Here is a 21,284-nt window from a genome sequence, read left to right on the forward strand (position 1 = left end):
TCCGTCCTCAGTGGGACCCCACGGGTAAGAGCGTATCTGTCCAAGCACTGCCACAGGGTTTATGTCAGCAGCTTCCTAAAGGAGAAACCTAGGCTTGGTCCAGACTTGTGGTGAACTTAGGCGTTTATTTACTGACCTAGGGGCAGTCTTAAGTTGTATGTCATGCGAGAAGGGCAGGAGATCACTCATTGCACAGACCATAGAAATTCATGTCATCGGCAGACGGTGGAGGCAAAGGCTGCCCCTTGCATAGCTGGTCTGGCATGTTGGTACTCGAAACCGCTGACTGGTGCTGAGGAAAGAAATCCAAAGCCAATTGCATAAAATATTTTGACACCTGGAAATAGCTGGGAATGTCAACTCATCTGAAAGGAACAAACCTCGTGTCAGGTCTCTGCTCAGCAGAGCAGGGGAGCTCATGGCAGAGCCAGCGCAGAGCACAGGAGAAACGAGCGCTGCGGTGGATGAACGGCTAGACAGCCCAAAAGAATCAGTCTTGACAGACACGAAATAGGGCGTTTAATAAGTTAATACTGTGTTTTCATACGTAAACATCTGTTTCTCCCTAGGGAGCACGAGGAAGGAATTACCTGGAGTTGAGCAGTACGAAATAGTTTATCCACAGAGACTGCACAGAGTACATAAAAGAGATGTGCAAAGAAACAAAGAGGTATTAAAAGAGATAACTCTGCTTTCCTGGGAGATGGGGAAGGTTTTTGGGAGTCAGAGTAGCCTTGGTGATCACAGGTAAGAAAGTTTTGAGCCAGACACTTGATCTTGCAAAAGTAAATGAAAGAGGAAAGCTGGAGGAGCCATTCCGTGACTGGTACATCCGGGCTCTGAGGTGTGCTCAGAACGCAGCAATGGACCCGGACCCATCAGTGCGACTTCTGGACGTGGATCTCTGCGAGATCACTGGGTTTGGTACTAGTCAAGTTCCGAATAGCCCACTGGCATTTTAATTTAAAGCACATGAAATCCAATTCTCAAAGCTAAGCATGCTCTTACATAGCTTGAGAGAGTTACGAAACTGGTCAAAGCTGAGCTTCAGCACTTCCCTGAAAATGCAGGTTATGTGCTTATGACTGTAGAAATACATTTGCAAAGTTCAATTTGTTCCTCTAATTAAAAATTATGAAACCCAGCAACCTTCTGCTTATTCTGCAACTGCCAGAATACTTATTTTTGGTGGGAAGAGGAGGAAAAGAATGCGGTTGGCAACTCAGGAGCAGGCAGCTCGCAGTGAGGCCAGAAATGGTACCAGTCCCTTTTCTAACACTTGAATCTGTTTACAGACAAAATACGATGACACAATGGAGTACGGAATCAAAGCCAGCGGAGAGAAAGTCATACTGCACCTACAAAAAAATAAGTAGGTTCAGTTCAACTTGATCTTGGGCATTATTCCTCGCGGTAAGGGGCTCTGCAGGGTGTTTGGGATCCTAAGGACCAGGGCTGAGGCTCCTGTAAGACAGAGGAATTGAGGTAAATAGAACCTTCTGACTCCAGTGAGAGAAGGGGGAGAGAAAGCGTCATGTCACGGTTTTGGTGATGTGAAATAACCACACAGGCATATGACATTACTACGACGGAACGACTCACCTGTACTGCTAACTCCCTCCTCCCCTTTCAGTTCCTAAATGGCTAAACCCACTGAATGTTTACAGTTTCCATATCATTCCACAAGTTTTAGGTCACCTGGGTTATATTTATTTGTTCCATGCTGGCAGAAACAAGAACAAGAAGAGCAAGAGAAATGTCCTTGAAATGGGACAGTGTTGGCTCTGCGAGATTTACAAAACGTAAAAATACTAGTAGAAAATGCAATAAAAACCCCTTCATAATTCAGCTTCCCCACCTTAACCCAACTGCAGTTGGACTTTGACTAGTCTAACATACAGTGTCAATGGCACCTGCAAGGGAGGAGAGCTTGTCTCCTGGGAGATTAACAGCATTTCAGCAGGCCCTGAGGAGGAGACAGAGAAGCAGCAAGGCTCTGTCACACACAAAGCATCCAACGGAAAGCCCCAAACTGTCCAGAGCCACACAACCTGAAGCTCCACTGTGGTCTTCTGCGCCCTGGCTCCACCCAAACGTTTAGCGTGGGATCAAACAAGTTTGCTTTAGCAGGTCCTTCTCTACTGGCTGTGTAAATACAACAGTACTGCAATCAGTTCATGGTAAATACAGACTATAATTACCTGTTTGCCCCCGTTTTAATCTAATCTAAATATTTGGAGGGGGAAAGAGAAATTCTATTGTAGTTAATCCACTCTTTAAAAAGAAATGGGATTGCAGCAGTTTGCTGCCCGAACTGAGCGAATGTAGACATGCTTTGCTGCTACCCTTAGTGAGACCACAGCCCTGGCTTAGGGGAAGCACCTGCTTGGGGCTGTGCTGCACCGGAGCTGAGTGCACAGAGCCGGGTGGGATCCAGCCTTCCACAGCAGCTCACAAGTGGATGTGCTAACAGGAAACCCCAGGGGACCTTCCCCAGCGGTGGCAGAAATGCAGTCATTTATTCCAGTCCTGACAGCCTCCTTTGGAGGTTCAGGAACACGCACGTGTACAAGAATAGAGTGCCACTTAGAAAAATCAAGTTCAGACAACGATTACAAAGATGAGAACTTGTGCTAGCAATGTTACGAAACAAGCAAAAGAATTGGGCAAACGATGTTAGTATGATCCCCACACAGAATCAGCGTGCACACATACACATACGTGCACACATACACATACGTGCACACACACATACACATATGTGTACGCACCAACAGACGTGAAAGAGATGAAGCAGCTTTTCCCTCGACCTTTGCTATTTATAATCAGTGGGAGGAACTGGGGAGCGAACAGAACGGGATCACTGCACACACACTGTGGAGCGGTGGAACATTCACCCCAACCTGAGACCACGCGAGGATCGGTCCTGCCTGTGTAACTAAATGTTTACTTTCAGATCTCCTGGGAGATTGGTTTATACCAATTAAGTAAGTAGACTTCAACTGCCTTCTTATTGTAGAAACATCACTTTGTTTGAGTAAGGATCGCGAACAGGCAGGATTCCCCACCCAGCAGCTTTGCTTCCCTCGTTCTTTGATGCTAAACTTGAGCAACCATTTGAACCCCCGAAATACTCAGCGTGTTACGTGGCTGCCTCGTTTCTAGAGGAACATGATTTATTTTGAGAAATAATTGCACTTGACTCTTTGCAGGCATCTGTTGGCTAAAGACTACACTGAAACAGTTTATTCCGACGATGGGCAACAAATAACGACGAGTCCTCGGATCAAGGTAATAACAAAAGGTTTCCCCCCTCAGAGCTGCAGTGTGGGGGAGGTCCCTATGAGGTCCAGGGGTCCGTGAAATAACAGCACATACCCAACAGAAAGAGAAAAGGTTGCAAGTGCTGTAATTTGGGATGCTGCTGAAGGGAAGGTGTGACTGTGCCTCTGGCAGAGCTACGCTGATCTAAGCCTGGTGAGAATCAGGCACATGGCTTGTCTTTCAAAGAGACAACCACGCTCTACCTCAGTGGCTGATGAACACATTTCCTGCGCCAAATTTCTCTCCTCTGTCAGGAAAGGGAGCAGAGCCAGGGCCATTTCCCTGCTTCCGACCTTCTGCCTTTGCCCTCCTGACTTTGCTCAACCTGCACCCGTGCGTGACTTGCTTTAACCCTCATCTCAGTGAGCTCATAGCTTCTGAGACAGCGTTTCCTCGCTGGCTCATGTACCACCCACGCTCCCAGCAGAGGCACTGCAGGTCACCCCAGGTGGTTTCGCTGAGCCATGACCAATCAGTTATTCACATTCAGACACCAAGGAAGTCCCTGCACAAGTTATTCTTTAATTAACTGTGAGCTCACGGCTCTCACCTTCACCAAAGCTCTCACCCGAGCTCCCGCCCGCTGTCACACTGTGTTTTAACACCCCTGTTTGGAATACAAAGCCTAGCACTCTGTCACGGAGCGATCAGCAGGAGCAGGAGGAGCTGCAGTGAAACAAATGAACATAAAGAATTCTGGGGTAGGGGGGGTTGTGGAAAAAGATGCCATTTGCGATTGCTCCAATTACTTTCGCTCCCTGAATGGATCCTGTGAAAAGCAAAGAGCACCTCTGCCTGGTTAGAGACGATCTCAAATCTCGCAGCTCGCTGAGTAAGGAATGCCCACACTTGGTTATGATCCCAAGAGCTTCTCCTCTTCATCTCTAAAGCTGCAGAGTAATTCTCCACTTCTTTCTCTAGTAATTTTCACTTCTTGTTGTCTTTTTCACTGTAAGAAGGTTTGCAGCTGTGATGGCAGAAAGAAAAATAAATGGTAGAGCGAAACCAAACATCTCTAAGCAAACAAAAGGCACCGTGGGTGTGAGTTGGGATCCTGCAGAATAGGTCTCTGAAGAAATCTGTTAATGAAAATGCTATGGGTAAAATTTTACACAATATCTTAGTGACTTTGAAGTCTCTTTGAACATAGAAGTGTTCATTATACCTTAGATCCTTCAGTCAATTAAGCTACGAAAACTTTTCCCTTAATCATATGTTTTCACATAATACACATTTTAATCTCATTGAAGTTAATGCATTTAATTGTTGGGTAATAGCAAAGGGTGTTTCCTTGAAATCTGGCCACAGTAAAATCATTCAGCACTGACCTTAACTCAGCAGAGCACATCGGTATGTGCTTAACTCAGAGCAGCGAGCATGCCCCAGTTGTGTACTGAGCAGAGCCCCCCCAGGCCTGGGCGCGTCACACCCTGGTCACGGTGTTGAAGGGTATCAGTAACATGGATGTGGTCACCGGCTTCTACATTTTAAGAATCCCCTCTAACAGATTGCCTCAGACAGGGCTGTTTGGTGCAGCTTGTAGCTAGAGCAGTTTGTCTTCCGAAATCACTGGTCTAGGCCAACTCAGCGCAGCCAAGGTGACGGTGTATTTTTTCCTCTAAACAGGATCACTGTTACTATGAAGGTTACGTTCAGGATGACGCTGATTCCACAGCGAGCATCAGTGCTTGCAAAGGGCTAAGGTGAGGTGGAGCTTCGGTTCCCAAAGGGTGCCAGTGGCAAAATGTGCATACTCTGTGAGGATCAGTTTTCCAATATAGAAAGAATAAAAAGACTTAAAAGATCATGGTCTAATTCATTTTCTTAGCGGATATTTTGAGACCCGTGGTCAGAAGTACCTCATTGAACCCTTGGGAACTTCAGACAGAGACGAACATGCAGTCTACAAGTATGAGAAACTCGAACAAAAGTCCATAAAAACCTGTGGTCTCATCAATAATTCCTGGGAAGACGATCTGAATGACCCCACCAACGACATCTTCAAATCCAGCAACAGTCCAGAAGTAAGTACATAGTTAAGCAACGCACCAGTAAGTACATGTCAGAAAAGAAATTACGGCCGTAGAACTCCAGTAGCACAAGTGTCCCTCTGCCTGGTGGCACCTGCAGAAAAGACGTGACTGCAAACCATGAGGCAGTGCAAAATCTCACAGATCCGAGATTTCTTAGCCACCACCTGAGTCAGACGCTCCTGCATGTACTAAGAGATGCCCACATGGATCTTTAAACTCCTAAATATTCTTAATACCTAGCCTACCCTCAGAATCTTAATAATCACATTAATATGCAGCTCCTTTTACCATGCAAAACACGGCAGGGACGTGGCGAAAGAAACCCCCCCTAACTAGCACAGGGGCTTGAAAACGCAAGGCTGGGACTGCAACAAGCCTTAGAAATCACTGTCGTGTCTCTCTTGTTTAGATGAAAGCATACCTGAAAGCTAAAAAGTACCTGGAACTTTACGTAGTTGCAGACAACACTTTGGTGAGTATTTTAATGAGTTTTTTCCTCATTTGCCCAGTTAGTAGTTTGTAACACTATCTTCTGTGGGATATTTCTTTTCGACTAAGTTTCTTTTTTTCTCTCCTTCTCCTAACGCACTATGTTTATTTTTTTAGTATAAGAAGTATGAGGAAGATGTTAAAACTGTGAGAGAGCGCGTATTTGGAATAGTCAATTATATCAACACGGTAAGAGCAAACGCGGCAAAGTCAAACGGAAACACAAGTGACCGTATTATCCTGCTCTTCACCTGCAGATACGAGATTTCTGCACAGGAAGATTCACACCCTGTTTTTTAAACACTTGTTACAGTGGATTACCGAAATCTTAGAAAATAATGAAATTATTCTCGATTTCTGATTTCTTTTCGTAGTCAAATTTCTTGAAAGACATTGCTGGCATTTCCAGAAATTTTAAAACCACTGGTTTAAATCTGGGGGGAAATAAGATTTCATGTCTTGTTTGTTGGGGTTTTGTTGCAACTTCAAAGTGCAGAAAAGCTTAAATTCAGGTCCGGAGCAGACGATACTGCGAGTGACAAAAGTGAACCCATTACCAGGACAACCTCATTTTTAAAGGCTCCCTGTTTATCTGCTGCAGGTTTATAAGGCCATAAATATCTACGTGGCTTTAATTGGTCTAGAGATCTGGACAGACGCTGACAAATGCCTGCTGAGCCGAGGTGCGGGATTCACGCTGGACAGTTTCTCCAAGTGGCGTCTATCAGATTTGTTACGGAGGAAAAGGCACGACAACGCTCAGCTCATCACGTGCGTATCGTTCTCTTTGCTATGTGCATTTCCAGATTCGGTCAAGGAACTCGTTCTTATAGAACAGTGAGAGACTCTGTCTGTACCGATCTGGATTTCACACTCACCAGCACCGGGCTGTACTAATTCTAGAACAAAAAGATAAATGCAGGAGCTTTTCCTGCTTTTATTTTCTCCATGGAGCACAATTACCTGCTAGGCCGTAGGATCCCGTGTTTCTGTCTGAATCCCTGCAAAAACCAGCAACATGCACTTTTGCCACCTCTCGGTCTCTCCTGTTCCCTGCTCTGGTCACTGAGCAGTTGAGTGTCCTGAAGGCTGCAGTGCAGTCTGACATCCTCAGGAGCCACGGCACAAAGTTGAACAGCTGGGGATGCACGCTGCCAAAGTAAGCCAGCACTCACTTCGCTCTTCTGGCTCGTGGTCAATGCCCTGATTCATCCCAGCGCTCCGCTACAGCTCAAGCACTTCATCAAGCTCTTCACACTCGTGCAGATGCTTTAAATCTGATGAACTGCAACGTAATTTGAGTAAAAATTTAAAATGAAAAGTGCATTTGATTGTTTGCTGATGTGCAGTGATCTAAAGCATGGCCTCGAATATTCTATTCAACCAGGGGTGGGATCCAGGGCTGGGACGGAACACGTGCTCAAAGCCCTCAGCCCAGTTCAGAAGCAGACCTGACTTCAGACCTGCTTCCCGGTGCCATCACTGCGCTTCACTTTGCCTTTCTTCTTCCTCACAGTGGTCATGACTTAGAGGGGACAACGGTCGGATTAGCCTTTGTCAAATCCATATGCAGTGATACACATTCTACAGGTATTATTCAGGTCGGATTTATTTTTGTTTATTCTACTTTTTAAAGGCTTTTCTGTATTTTTTTCTCAACTAGCAAAGAACATGTAAGAAAACCACTGGGTGTACGACAGTTTCGGTTCCCTGTCTGGTTCACGCAATTTTATTAGACTGTAGAAACCCACAGTCGGAGATTTTACAGCCAGTGAAGTGCAGAGGGTGAAGAAAGCGCACACGCAGCATGGCAGCTGTGCATCACACGCCTGTAGATGGGGTACCAGGCTCCCACAGAGGCAGAGGAGAGAAAGACGTGATTTTGTGCCTCTACCTTACGGTCCTCTGTTCTGAACAGGGAATCGGTTCTGTCATTACGCACAGCAGCAGTTTAGCCACTTAACTACAGCTGCCTGAACTATGCTACCAGTGCCTAAACACAAACACAGATCCAGAACTCTACCAACAACGCCGGGAGCTCGACCGCTGCCCCCAACTACAGGGGCCTGGCTTGCTGGTACGAGGAATAACCCACGTGAAATTGCAGCTTTCCCACACCACGAGGAAATCCCAGGATGACCGTAACAGCAGAACGCTTTTCAAGGCGTGGGGATGCGTTTCACAGCAGCAGGATTTGCCATGCCGTGCTGGAAGAGCATGACCAGTGCGCTGTCTCGTTTCCACTACCGCCTGCTGTTCACACATCTGGATTCACTCCAAAGAGCAGGACTCTTTTCCTCCCTCCCACCACGCACCACGAAACACCAAGCTAAGAGCAAAGACACAACACGGCATCTGCCTTCTCCTTCTGCGCACACACAGCGCTGCACGCAACAGTTACTTCTGTCTAATGAGCAATAATTATATCGCACCCACATAATTACCCTAAGCACGGAGACAGCTACCCGGAGAGAGGATTAAGAGTTTCAGATGTTTGGTTCCCCAACACTCAGTTGTTATTTGGCAGCCTCGCTTCCTCATGTTTATTTAAAAATTAATTACACCGATTTACTCATGTTCATTAGTGGTATCGTCTCATTGCTATTACAATATAATCCAGCATCGACTGTAAAAGAGGCGCATGGATCGATCAGCATATTAACACTTATGCAGCAGTGAGACAGTTTCCCTCGAAGACCAATTGTCCTATTTCTGAGCCACGTGGCTTCTCTGACGCTTCTCCTTGTTCTCAAATACTCATAAAAATAACTGCTTGTTCTTATCTCCGCAGGATCATAACAGAAATGAAATTGCCGTAGCAGCTACCATGGCACATGAGATGGGTCACAACCTTGGCATGAGTCACGACACCGAAGCCTGCTCGTGCAGTGCTGAAGTCTGTATCATGACGGATACTGTCAGGTAGGAACTTGGACAAACAGGCGAGGGAGAGAACACACGGGGCAGCGCAAGAGGGGCTGGGGCTAAGCTGTTGGTTTCTTAAGTGAAGGAGTCATTACTTTTGACCTCTGAGATGATTCCATTCAAATAACACAAAAAGAAGAGAAAAATTAAGAAACTCCAGACCCTTGTAAGACATTTCCAGCCAGATACCACCCACAAAATACCAAACAGAAAAAAAAACCCAAAACAAACCTAAAAAAACTTTAGTCACCTAATAGTTTCTTTCTTGCAATGACAACAGCATGAAGGACAAGAGCTTCCCCAAGGTTTACCTAACGTAGATTTTGTTCTCTACTCTGAAATGTCTCCTGCGAAAACCACACAGAACGCTGGCACCTTTAATAAATACCCACTGGATGGGAATTGAGTTCAGGTACCATCCCTAGCTGAACACCCCGAGCCTCTGCTGTGGAAAACTCCCAACACCTCGAGCATCCAGGCACAAACTGGGTAGACCAGGCTTACGTCTTGGGCACGAGGCCCCCACCATCGTGGGGGCAGCCCCTTCTTTCATTTCTCTCGTAAAGGGTATTGCTTCTCCTCACCTATGCCCACCCTAATGTAAATCCTCCTGCTTTCTCAATACAGTTCTATCATCCCCAAGAAATTCAGCTCCTGCAGCCTCCAAAGTTTTGAGAGGTACATGTTGAGCGACATGCCAAAATGCTTAACTAACATCCCTGAGAAAAGCAGCATCATAGCACCTGCAGCCTGTGGAAACGGCTTTGTGGAACAAGGAGAGGAATGCGACTGCGGTACTCCCGAGGTATCTGCATAACCAGAGAGAAAACAGTACATGGAAGAGGCCCAGAGGTTTTTTCAGGCTGGTTTCTGCAGCTTCTGAGGCGGCCAGTTCCAAGCTGGCTGAAATATTTATGTAGAAACTGCACAGATCAGCAATTTGATAACCAAGGTAGTCACCCCCATAAAGCACGTGCTGAGCAGTGGGAAAGACAACTGCCTGGTTTGTCACAGTGCGGTGGCAGCGGAACTGGGAACAGGGAACAGCCACACAGAGGAAACTGTCTTAGCAGAAAAGAGGAAGTTCCCCACACGACTCCCACCCGCACTTTCACAACGGAACCCACCGCACGCTCCTCACATGCTCACTCATAACACTGGCCCAGCTTCCAGGGGGACCGGGTTGCAAAGGAGAGAAGAGCAGGTCCCAGATGTCCCCCCACCTCGGTCACCAAGCGCGGGGTGCTTCGCTGGGAAGGCAGTGAGAGGGGACCAGCCCCTGTGCACTGTCCCAGGGCTCTGACCGCTGGTTCTCTCACAGGAGTGCACAAACGACTGCTGCGACCCCGAGACCTGCAAGCTGTCTGAAGGCTCCGTGTGCGCACATGGAGAGTGCTGTGAAAACTGCCAGGTAAGACTCCTCTTGATCTCTAGCTTCTTGCATCTCACAGGGTGTAATTTTTTTTCGCCTGTGCAAAAGCAGTACTAGTCCTTTCAAAAGAACTAACTTGTAGTTACCGACACAGCACTATAATGACAAGGGCATCCCGAACTATCTGTTCACTCAAGCTTTCAACATCCTGGAGAAATCAGTGTTTTGATTACCCATTTTCTCCTGGAAAACAAAGCTGATGCACAACCAGGCAAAAATCTTTGTCAGTTGGCCAAACCACCTTTAAATCAGACACAGATCTGGCTTCTCAGGCACCTGTACAGTGAGGATGGGGTTTCTCTCCCCCAGTTTTCACACTCCAGTTCCGCGTGACTTTAGGCAGCACAGAGGAGCAGCACGGTAAGCACGGCGTTGCTTTCCCCCCTCTTCAGTATAGAGAAGCAGGAGCTGTTTGCCGAGCAGTTCAGCACGACTGTGACCTGGCTGAGATGTGCACCGGCTACTCTGCCAGCTGCCCACCAGATCGATTCCGTGTGAACGGACATCCCTGCGACCTCGGCAAAGGCTACTGCTACATGGGAAACTGTCCCACCCGGGAAAACCAGTGCAAGGCTGCTTTCGGAGCAGGTGAGAACTAGCTGGCGTGGAAAAAATCAGGTTGCCTAGATTCAAAGGGAGAGAGGTAGGCTTTGTCTGCCGGCAAATCATCCACGGCCTTTCGTAAATGAGGAACCGCGTGTCTATACAAATGAGTTCTAGTTTGTAGCACATACTTGATTATTATTCTATTTAACACTACCACTGGTTGTAGCCACATGAGTTGAGGCTCAAGCACACAACGCCGTGTATTTCTAGAGAAGTGGGAAGTGGTAAGCACCTTCCTCTTTCTCACGATGCTTTGAAGGTAGCTCTGAAATGAGCTGGGTGGGTATTCTTTGCTTAGCAGGAAGAGGAAATGTCCGTATTTCCAATTAATGTCCACATTCAGCACACCTTTATGCTCCTGAAGGTGTGTGGTAGCTTACCCTCTTCCCAGCCCTAAACCACCTCCAGTCCTACATCCCTTCTCTGAGACATGGTCTATGGGTTTGTACGGGACAGAGAGAGCACACAGGAGAGGTTCTGCTCTGTGCACACAATAACTGGGCAAGACTAACGCGTGAAGTGCCAGAGAGAGTCATTCAGGCCCACGGGTACCCTCGCTAGGAAAGGCTGTTTCCTAAACAGGCAAAGGAAATGAGATATTATTAGTTCTCGCAGAACCTAGACTAATCCCAGTGCATTCTCCTCTTTCACAGCGGCTACTGAAGGTGCACCTTCATGTTACCGGATGAACGAGAAAGGGGTATATTATGGATACTGCAGAAAAGAAAAAGGTAGTCACGTCCCGTGTAAAAAAAAGTAAGCACTGTGTTACAGAGTTTACTGGGATTTGGGAAGAGAGACCATTCCTATTCCAGTTAAGAGGGAGAAGCAAAGAGTGCACTATGTTAGACGGCACCTACGTCCAGGTGTCCCTTCTTGCTCATTTTGAATATTGTGGTAAAGCCAGTTCTAAGAAAACTAGTCTTGAAATCAGGAGATGGGTCTGAGAAAGAGCAAGAGCATCTGTACACACGTGCAAGCCTGCTCGTGAGCTGACCATGTGCGCGCGCGGAGGTAAGGACAGGGACTTGGGTAGGAAACCTGAACCGTAGGTGAACCTCAGAAGACAGGACAGTTAAATACTCATTTCCGCAAAGCACAAACCCACCTGAAACCACCACAACCCCAAATTCCTCCCTGCAGCTGTTTCTCTGGAGTCCCTGTACACGGCAAATCCAGGCTGGAGGGGAGAGCAGCTCACAGGCTTTGCTGTGCCATCTCGTTGTTCTAGCGGCTCTTGTTCTCCTTCCAGAGATATCCTGTGTGGAAAGCTGTTCTGCACTGGGGGGAAGGAGATGCCTCAGCATGGGAGCCTGGTGAACTTTCAGTCCTGCAAAGCAAGTTTTCCTGGAAGTGGAGAAGAAGACCCAGGGATGATTCTTGATGGAACAAAGTGTGGGGATGGGATGGTTAGTAGAGAATAGCTCGTCTCATTTTTTCCTCTCTTTCAGTCCCGCTTATATTGCTCTTTCACACCAGACAAGAAAGACTTCAAACAGGGAAGACTGAAGTGGACATTAAACTTCTGCTGATGTGATTTGCCAAACCTTCTGCCTCACACCTATCACAAATCAGCAGCAAAGCGAACAGGAGCTGCTCCTGTTCGGATTTCCTCATGCTTGACTCCTGCCCCATTATTTTTTACTGACACAAATACACGTGACAACAGACATACACCTTCACGTGAAGGGCTGAAAGGTCACACATATATTACTATTTTTAATCATTTCCATGAGGGATGTGCTAGGCACCGCTGAGTGCTATTTCCAGTTTCTTTGTTCTATATTTCTGCTTGGAGTGGCGGAGGGAAGGATGAAGGACCAAAGAGGAGAGGGAAGCAGCGATGTCTGTACATCTTTGTCACTCCCCTTTGCTATAAAATACACAGAGTGAAGAATTACATTCACATATCAGACTCCTAATGGAGGTTTAAGTGATTTGCAGAGCCATTTCTAAGCCTCCTTTTCCTCTTCATCACTTTATGTGCCAGCTCTGCACGTTCTGAAAGCTGGAAATCACCGTGCCAACCTTTGCCCTCTACGTTTCAGGTGTGCAGCAGCGGCGAATGTGTCTACGCTGAGGATGTCTTTAGATCAACCAACTGCTCTGCCAAGTGTTCTGGACATGCTGTAAGATATGAGCATCTGATGCCATTAACTTTAGAAAAAAAAAAAGAGAATTATGCAGACCAGCTACAGACCTTCTTGATGACAGGATTTAGGGCATTGGGATAGGAATTTGCAAAATTGTGGAGTCAGAAGCTTCCAGTATTTTCATGAAGCAAATCTAACCTGATATAGCATCAATATTTTTGCCAAGGAGCTCCCAGGAGATGGACACACACTCTGTGCCTGGCCCTGCCTCTGAGCCACAACATCACAACTATACTCTTCCAGGTCATCATCTGTTTTGGGAAGATAGTTGTGCTCATCTCATTTGAGCATTCAGAGACCTACAGACAGACAGACAGACTCTGCTGCTTTGTGTCTTGTCCTGTATGGAGCTTCCACTGCAGAAACACCTGCAGAAGGCATGTGGGAGCAGACATCAGGCCTGTCCTTGACTGTACAGAACTACTCTCTCTGCTAAATTCTAGACCGAGTATAATGAGAGGGGCTTCCCAGACCTTCAATAACTTTATCAGGACCCTGGCCCCAAGCCACTGAGCTTTTATGACACCACGCCTTCACTCCTATTTCCATCCTGATGGTATTCCTGGCTTTGTGACTCCCTAGGTGTGCGACCACGAGCTGCAGTGCCAGTGTGAGGAAGGCTGGGCACCGCCAACCTGCGACAGCTCGTCAACGATGACCAGTAAGTGCCGGCTGGCCACAGGCTGGGTACCATCATCCGCTGGCTGAAACGAGCCCTTTAACCCCCCTGAGACAGCCCCAACTTGCACCGGGTGCCAGGCTCTTTCTTTGCAAATACTGCAGATGGGGTCTCTGATCTCTGCCCACCTTTAGGACGCTGCAGCGTGTAGTAATGACAAGAGCAAACCATTTGTCTTTCCAACCTGACAGAAGTGACGGGCTCAGGAGATTATTTAGAGTAGCAGGCTTTTCCCCTCTCCATCCTGAGCTCACCACCACACCACATCAGCTCCCTGTCAGCTCTGAGCGCCAGCTCCCAGAGGTTCTGCTGTGAGGGAGAGGGGCAAGTCTGCTCCTTTATCTCCTGCATGGAGCTGGCCTTCAACTGATCTACCTCTGAGGGAAAATACTTCATGTATGAATTTCCATGTGGTTTGGGGGGTGGGGGGGGGGGGAATTAAGCCTTTGTTATTCTTTATCTCCTGCATGGAGCTGGCCTTCAACTGATCTACCTCTGAGGGAAAATACTTCATGTATGAATTTCCATGTGGTTTGGGGGGTGGGGGGGGGGGAAATTAAGCCTTTGTTATTAAATATTTTTGCCCTCTCCCCACACTCACTGGAGCACTATCAGCTCTCACCAGTGTGGCTTAGCTGAGGCTTTAGAATAGCTCTGTGGCAGGAAAACAGTGGAGTCTTACTTGTGTCCAATGCCAAAGGCCTGCGCCCAGTTTTGGGCAACATCCTTCGAGAGAGAGGAGAGGAATGACAATGAAATGATCCTTGAGGACGGACGGAAAAGGCTGGGTTTGTTTAGCCCAAGGCCAGCTCAGGCGATCACCACAGTCTTCAAATATGGCAAAAATGGCAGGACTACATTCCCTTCCATCACTGTTCACGGCAGAAGCTGTAAGCTTGAGAAACAGAGAGGACAAACAGGGCCTAGACCTTGTGCAAAAAGTTATATTGCCAATGGTGGCGATAGGGAACTGCTCAGTAACGGTGGATCTTCTGAGAAACAGCAGCTTGTGTTCTCTGCCCCTGCCAGGCTTCGCCATCGCTGCCGGTGTGCTGATTGTCCTCGCCGTCACCGCAGCTGCAGCGGTGTTACTGACCCGCTTCCGAGTGTTCAAGAAGAGGTAAAACGCTTACCCCGCTGAGTCCAAACACCCCTAAAGCCAAGCAACCTCTGACAGGTTTTAAGCTGGGGTTTTCAGAGCGGGGTGGGGCTGAGCAGGAGTTCGGCAGTCGGTCCATGACCTTTGTTGAGCTGGGTCAGAAACGCCATGGTTGGGAGAGGGGTGAGGACTTGAGAATGTGGCTCTGAAGACTCATCTTAAATAACTAAAATAAGGGGAGAAATAAAGAAGGAAGGACACGGCTCGAATGCACACCAAAAGGAGTAGGGCAGACATTCCACTTCAAGGTTTTTTACGTCAGTCAGGGTAAGATTTACAGCTCTGTGTTAATATTTGCATAGCTGCCAGACCAGAAGGGGACCTGGAGCCACAAACCAAGTCTTTGTGGATGAAGAACAAAGACGCAGAGAACACCCTGTGCTGATGGTACCTGCCCAGAAGGTAGGAGCGGAGAGGCCCTGAGTCAGCTGTGGTCTCCCTGGGACAGAACCGAGGGGTCAACACATCAAAACTCATCAGCCGAAGCGTGCTACACTTCCACAAGGGTTTCCAAACTCTTGACTGGGGTCAACAGAACAGGGCTGTGAATCCCAGCATGGGGAGGGACTGGGGAAAGCACATGGCACTAAGTCCCTGAGTAACCTGCAGTAAAGGGGCATGTAAAGATAATGCACAAGATAAGGGCTCCATCCGATTTAACCATTCCCTGTTTTCAGATGAACGACAAGAAACTTCTCCTTCCTGTACCTCCGCCCCAGGAGCACAAACCACCGCGCCAGAGCGTAAGTACTTCCAGAACATTTCTTTGCTTTCATGTTGGCTCTGGGGCAGACGGCACATACCAGCTGACACCACGGTGGAGACCCCAAAGGCTGGGGCAAGCTCAGCGCCCCAGAGAAGGCGCTGCATGCTTTCTCAGGGCCAGCCAGCACAAAGCAGGAAGCCTCCGTTCACCCTGCTGACGCACTTGTTATACAGAACACAGCCTGCACGTTCCCCAGGAACAGGCGGACGCATACAGCCACCGCAGGTACAGAGGGTCAATACGGTTTGTATTCTCTTCTTTTACAGCCTGCCATAAGGCCTAAAGGTCCCCCACCTCCTGTTCCTTCTACCAAACCAACCTCTTCTCACACAGAACAGACCTTCGTAAGTATAACCTGCAGCTTTGCACATCCGAGCGGCAAATGCCCATTCGATGCCAATTGGCATTTTCACAGTTTCTGACTCTGATTTAAAAAAAAAAAAGATGTCAGACATTCAGACCACATATTCTCTAGAGCAGGAGTCACCTTTTTGCCACATAATTCTAAACTGCCCAGACACACTCAGTCTGCGCCAAGGAGTCCCTTCAGCTGTTGCAAGCACATCTCATCCGCAGCAGCACACGGAGCCCGGGCAGCAGGGTTTCAGGTTCACCACAGTGCAAGGGATGAGCATCTTTGCTCCTGCAGATGTCTGCAGTGGTCCCTGTACTGTGGTAGTCCCTAAAGATGCCACCCGTGACAGGATCTCATCAACGCGTGCATATATGCAGTTTGAATTCTTTAAAAAAGTTTGGAAGCCAGAAGAATACAAATATTGGCCATTAGTAAACCCAGCACATCCTACTTAAGTGAAAACACCTCCCTCAAGTATTCACCATCTCAGCATCTGAGCCCCCTGCCCACCCTGATACAAGGGTGTAGAAACCATCTTCATACCAACAAAGTAACTGCATAGTACTGCCTGTATATAGAATGATGGATCAGGACTAAATTAAAAATCAAAAAACATGTATCACTCCACCATAAAAACATATTTAAATCCCAGTGTCTCTAGAGATGCTTTCCCTGACATACTCCTTGAGTGTGTGATCAGCTGTAGCTCCCTGAGCAGTCTGTCTGAGCAGGGATACTCGATGCAGATGGATGTGAACACTGAGAATAGCTCAGTGCTCTCAGGAACGGGACATCCAGACCCCTTGGCCATTTGTATTATTGTTCCTCCTTGTATGGGGACACATTAACCTCATTCACCCCAAGCTCCTCCACTCAGAAAACGCTGTAGTAACTACACAAGGTAACGGCAGCAGCAGCTGAGGTCTGCGGAGGTCCTGCAGCTGCTCAGACCGCAATGCCTCGTGACATTTAAACTGCATTGTGTTACAGGCACCAGAGAGGACACCCGCTCATCTCCCGGTGCCCAAAGGCAAACCTCCACCTCCACCAAAGGTAACCTGAGCTCAAACATGAACAGCCGTTCTTTGGGGACGTGATTCGTTAAACCTGCACTGGGCACACTGTGATTCGTTCAACTCTTCCTTTTTCACGTAGGCTTTGAAACCTCCAATTAATCCCAGAGTATGAAGCTGCTGAAGTAGGGCTGATCGAGATACCTGAAATTTTCAGGGACAACTTGTTTGTCCCTCGATTCCTCCACTTTTGGCAAAGGCAACCAGGATCGTCTTCCTGTTCTCTTCAAAAAAAGAACAAACGGACTGACAGCTGCTTTGAAAGCAGTTTGGTTTTCAAACAGCGAGGAACTCTTTGGTGACAACATCCAGCTTCTGCCCAAAAGGAAACAAGGCAGAGTCGCTCCTTGCACTGAGGTGTAGACTGGGAGTAAGCCATGAAAGCTGCTTACACATCCTAACTCCTAGACCATGCCGCAAGCTGCGGCTGCACTGGGATGCCCTGCACCTACACCGCTTGTCTCGGTACAGACCCGAGGAGGTCAGGGGGAGCAGGGCTACTGCCTGTTTGGACATTGGGAAGTTTCTGCTGCATTTCTGGGTTTTTGCCAGCCTCTCTTCAGCAGCAGAGCAGACCTGCTTCTTCATGTGCCAGTTCTGGAAGAAGAAAAATCCTTCCTGCCCTTCAGAGAAAAGTTGGTTCCTCATGGCCCGAGCTAGCCCTGGGAGAAGAAGATGACACACTGGAAATGTACTGATTCGGGAAAGATCCTTTCGGACTGGATTTGCTCATTAACCCTTAGGTTACCTGCTCAACAGGTAAGAGTCCTCTACTCAAAACCAAAGCAGGAGACAAACTGCTCGCTGCCTGCAAGGGCTCCCAGAGCTCAGGCTGTGCTAGTTCCAGAGGGCTCCAGCTGCCACCATTGCTCTTGGACAGAGAAATTCAGAAAAGCACAGTCAACAAAATCCTTAATCATTTATTTCATTTGCCCCTCAGCTCCAGAAATATGTGAGCATTTCTTCCTTCCAGGATATACACACCTTGGTGTTTTCATTTAATTGCTCCTGCACCGGGGTGTGTTATCGTAAAGCTGCTAATGAGGAGCAGGCTGGGCACACGGCTTTGTTATTGTGGGACGGAGCCGCAGCACGAGGCGTTGCACACCGGCTCCTCACTGAGGGGCTCTTCATTCGTTCTGGCCTCTTGGCATCAGCCTTGTTGACATTATGGGCCTGCTGGCAGAGACCCGCATGACTCTGTTGGCACTGATGTTAATAATACTGGGAGGGTGCTGGCCCCGATGCTCTTGTTGCCATTGGCACTGGTGTTATTCATGTGGTTGGCATCAATATTTTTAAGTTAAAGCACACAGAAGTGTTTTTCAAGGAACAAAAATTTTACCAGGAAAAAAAAAAGGGAAAAAAAAAGAGAGAGGGAAGTGAAACTGCCCTGGACCCAAAGTACTCGAGATTTTATAGAGGTTCCAGTTTGAACTGGATTTGGGTTTGGATCAGGATCCAAATCAGCACACGGATCCAAACCGATTATGCTGTGGCGCAGGAAGGCAGTGTCCAGCCCATTGGCACAGTGGCTTTGCTAGAGAGGACCACACGGCTGAAAGTACCAAAAAAAGACCTGGGGCCGCGGGCCAGCGTTGTTCACAGTGACTGGACCCATAGCTGGTTCTGACCAGCGCCTCGCAGCACTTCTAAAAACACCCAGACTTCAGGGGGCCTGAAAGCTTCTACCCAAGCTGGCGAACCAGCACACACCCGCTGAAACCCTGACCCACGGTGTCTCCTGCGGGTAGGGAACACACCAAACGCAGAGCCAGGGTACTCGCAGCGACCGCTGCGGCGGCTGCATGCTGCAGATCCCTCGTCTCTGGCACAGAAATGAGTTGGAAAAAAACAATTTCTTCTTCTGGGCTAGGCTTGCTTTGAGTTTTTTCACTGTATGCGCTGCAAAATGCAGATGTGATGGAATTAGTCTGCAGTCTGAGGAGTGAGGCGGGTGTTTTGTTTTAGGACAGGTTATACCGGGAGAGCCCATCCTTCCTCTGATTTGGGTATTGCTTCGTTATTTGACTATGGTGTAAAGATTCAGCACTTATTTTTTATTAACTGTAATTAATTGTATTTACATAATTAATGTATTTACAAAGATTTCTGTATTAAAAGTATTCCATCTAAACTGCAGGCAGTTGCTTGGTTTAAAAACCATCATTTGCACAACATCCATCTTCACCGTGACTTGCTCGAAAAACCTAAGAAAAACACCTAAGAGCACACACCTCTCACAGTTCGTGATGTCCAGCTTTTCCTGGCCCCAGCATCCACAGCACAGGTGACAACACCTCCTGCCATAGAGTAGAGGATCCTGTTGGTGGAACACCAGACCATGGGCTCCCCTGTAGGTACAATCTAGTGATCTCTTATACAAACATGACATCTACTGTTAAAAAGCCTCCACTGCAAGAGGAACGTGAACCCAAGAAAACTGAAGACATCTTCAGCATCCCAGATGTCCAGAGCCTCAGCACAGCCCCAGAGGGCTAGCACACCGGCCCAGAGGGCTCGCTCTTGCAGTCTCACACTTTTCACCCATCTGCAACAGTCCGATCGAGGTCCAGCTGTTCTCCTGTTCCTGGTTCACGGTCCCTTGCTTGGCTCAACTTGCACCCATGCCCCAGCCAGCAGCAAGCACACCCACCCGCTGGCACCCGATTGTAAGACACAGAAGGGGTTCTGGCCCAGTGCCGCCGGCACCAGCCCAGTGACACTGACTGAATCTGCATTCGCTGTGCAGGAGCCACGTGCCATACTCTGGTCTTGCTCCCGGCCCCAAAGCCAAGCAGTTTACCACTGGTTTGGGGGTGAGGTTGTTTAGAATGAGCGAGCACTCCTCCTCCCCATGGGGAAAAAATGTCTTTTTTTCTGTTTCTTTTCCATCCTTGAATTTAGCACCCTCTTGCATCCCTCTTTTCCCCCCACTCCATCTGTGTCTGAGGGATGCTGCTACCAAGGGAGGGCAAACATTTTGCTCTTTACACCTCCAAACCAATCTTCACTGTGCAGAGCTTGGGGGCTCGTGAAAACAAAGCCACACACTGGACCGTCGCGACAGACCAGTTTCCTCAGTAGCTGCCATCGGCCCCGGCATTGTCCACTTTGCTGTGCAAAGTCAGCACTGGCCATTAGAGGGCAATGGGGCACGGAAAAGAAGTTCGTGCTGCTCGCTATCGCATGACTGCTATCACCTCAAACCAATCCATACTGAATTTACTGCATCCTCTGACCTTGGGCTATAGATTCGGGAGACATTAACAAGGACACCATCAGCCAGGAAGAGTGGGGAGACTGGAGCACAGTCAGATTCTCAGACACAGAGGCACCAGACAACCAATAAAGAGGCCAAACCCACCCCTTCAAACATGACACCAGCGACAGCCCATGCTTCAGGCTCTACACAGCAAGAGGCAGAGGGAATGATTCAGGTTCTACCGACCAGAAAACAAAACGTTTTCCTACCAGCCAGTCCTTATCAAAATGAATACTAAATGTCACTTGTAACTTTAAGAATTTTCATCTCCTTTCGCTTCCTTACGCCAGCAGATCTCTCATAGCACTGCGTGAATCGTTACCACCTTAACAAATAAGTGAATAAAAAGGCTGCAGGTGGAATCCACTGATGTGCGAATCAGTGAAAACTCACGGAAATGGTGACAGACCCTAAGAATTCAGACCTTACTGTCCACCACCCAGCTGGGGCTGACAGCTCTTCAGCGCTATGAAACAAATGGCTCTTACCACGACGGTCTTTGCCACTGGCTGATAATACCACCACACGTGAACCTCGGCCATCGGCTACTTAGTGCTATTTACCAGTGGCTGAGAAGTGCCAGTCTTCCATCATCAGCTGATTGATGTACTCACGACTACAGCATTGCTGGATGCTTCTAATGTTCCTCTGGCGCTGAGGAAGTGGGAGGCCCAGGGAAAGGAGCAGGGGCGGCTGTCGGGTTGCCAGCAATTGCCCTGGCCACCACATCACTTTAGAACAATCTTCAGAGAAGTGGCACAGATATTGTCAGGCTGCTAGTGACATTAGATCCATCAATAATTCCAATAATGCATGGACCTGGCCTTTAGAGGGTCTAGGGGAAAAGACGTAGAGGCTGAAATATTGATAGATGTGTCTGCAAGAGCTATTAAAAATGGGAAAGCAGTTTCCAGGGGATTGGTGTAAGTCACCGCACCCAGGACTAGAGGGAAACCTTGGTCACACGCCTGACGAGAGACATATGAGTGCACAGCACCAAGCACAGGATAAATGAAAAGAATAAC

General features: G+C 48.0%; 1 protein-coding gene across 1 annotated transcript in view; it reads left to right on the top strand.

Moving 5' to 3' along the window:
- The window catches only part of LOC104493443 (zinc metalloproteinase-disintegrin-like ohanin), a 19,528-nt gene extending 2,419 nt beyond the window's left edge, over window positions 1-17,109 (top strand). Inside the window, exons 2-24 of the mRNA XM_010136118.1 lie at window positions 570-670; window positions 1,296-1,372; window positions 3,213-3,291; window positions 4,951-5,027; window positions 5,153-5,348; window positions 5,767-5,829; window positions 5,964-6,035; window positions 6,448-6,617; window positions 7,363-7,447; window positions 8,638-8,768; window positions 9,399-9,576; window positions 10,093-10,182; window positions 10,596-10,791; window positions 11,463-11,565; window positions 12,062-12,218; window positions 12,858-12,938; window positions 13,545-13,623; window positions 14,671-14,761; window positions 15,103-15,202; window positions 15,478-15,543; window positions 15,833-15,910; window positions 16,912-16,974; window positions 17,077-17,109. Coding sequence (XP_010134420.1) covers window positions 570-670; window positions 1,296-1,372; window positions 3,213-3,291; window positions 4,951-5,027; window positions 5,153-5,348; window positions 5,767-5,829; window positions 5,964-6,035; window positions 6,448-6,617; window positions 7,363-7,447; window positions 8,638-8,768; window positions 9,399-9,576; window positions 10,093-10,182; window positions 10,596-10,791; window positions 11,463-11,565; window positions 12,062-12,218; window positions 12,858-12,938; window positions 13,545-13,623; window positions 14,671-14,761; window positions 15,103-15,202; window positions 15,478-15,543; window positions 15,833-15,910; window positions 16,912-16,974; window positions 17,077-17,109 — 2,366 coding nt within the window. The remainder of the gene's footprint in view (window positions 1-569; window positions 671-1,295; window positions 1,373-3,212; window positions 3,292-4,950; window positions 5,028-5,152; window positions 5,349-5,766; window positions 5,830-5,963; window positions 6,036-6,447; window positions 6,618-7,362; window positions 7,448-8,637; window positions 8,769-9,398; window positions 9,577-10,092; window positions 10,183-10,595; window positions 10,792-11,462; window positions 11,566-12,061; window positions 12,219-12,857; window positions 12,939-13,544; window positions 13,624-14,670; window positions 14,762-15,102; window positions 15,203-15,477; window positions 15,544-15,832; window positions 15,911-16,911; window positions 16,975-17,076) is intronic.
- Window positions 17,110-21,284: the final 4,175 nt, after the last annotated feature.

Source organism: Buceros rhinoceros, unplaced genomic scaffold (assembly GCF_000710305.1).
Source record: "Buceros rhinoceros silvestris isolate BGI_N320 unplaced genomic scaffold, ASM71030v1 scaffold27265, whole genome shotgun sequence".
NCBI lineage: Eukaryota > Metazoa > Chordata > Aves > Bucerotiformes > Bucerotidae > Buceros > Buceros rhinoceros.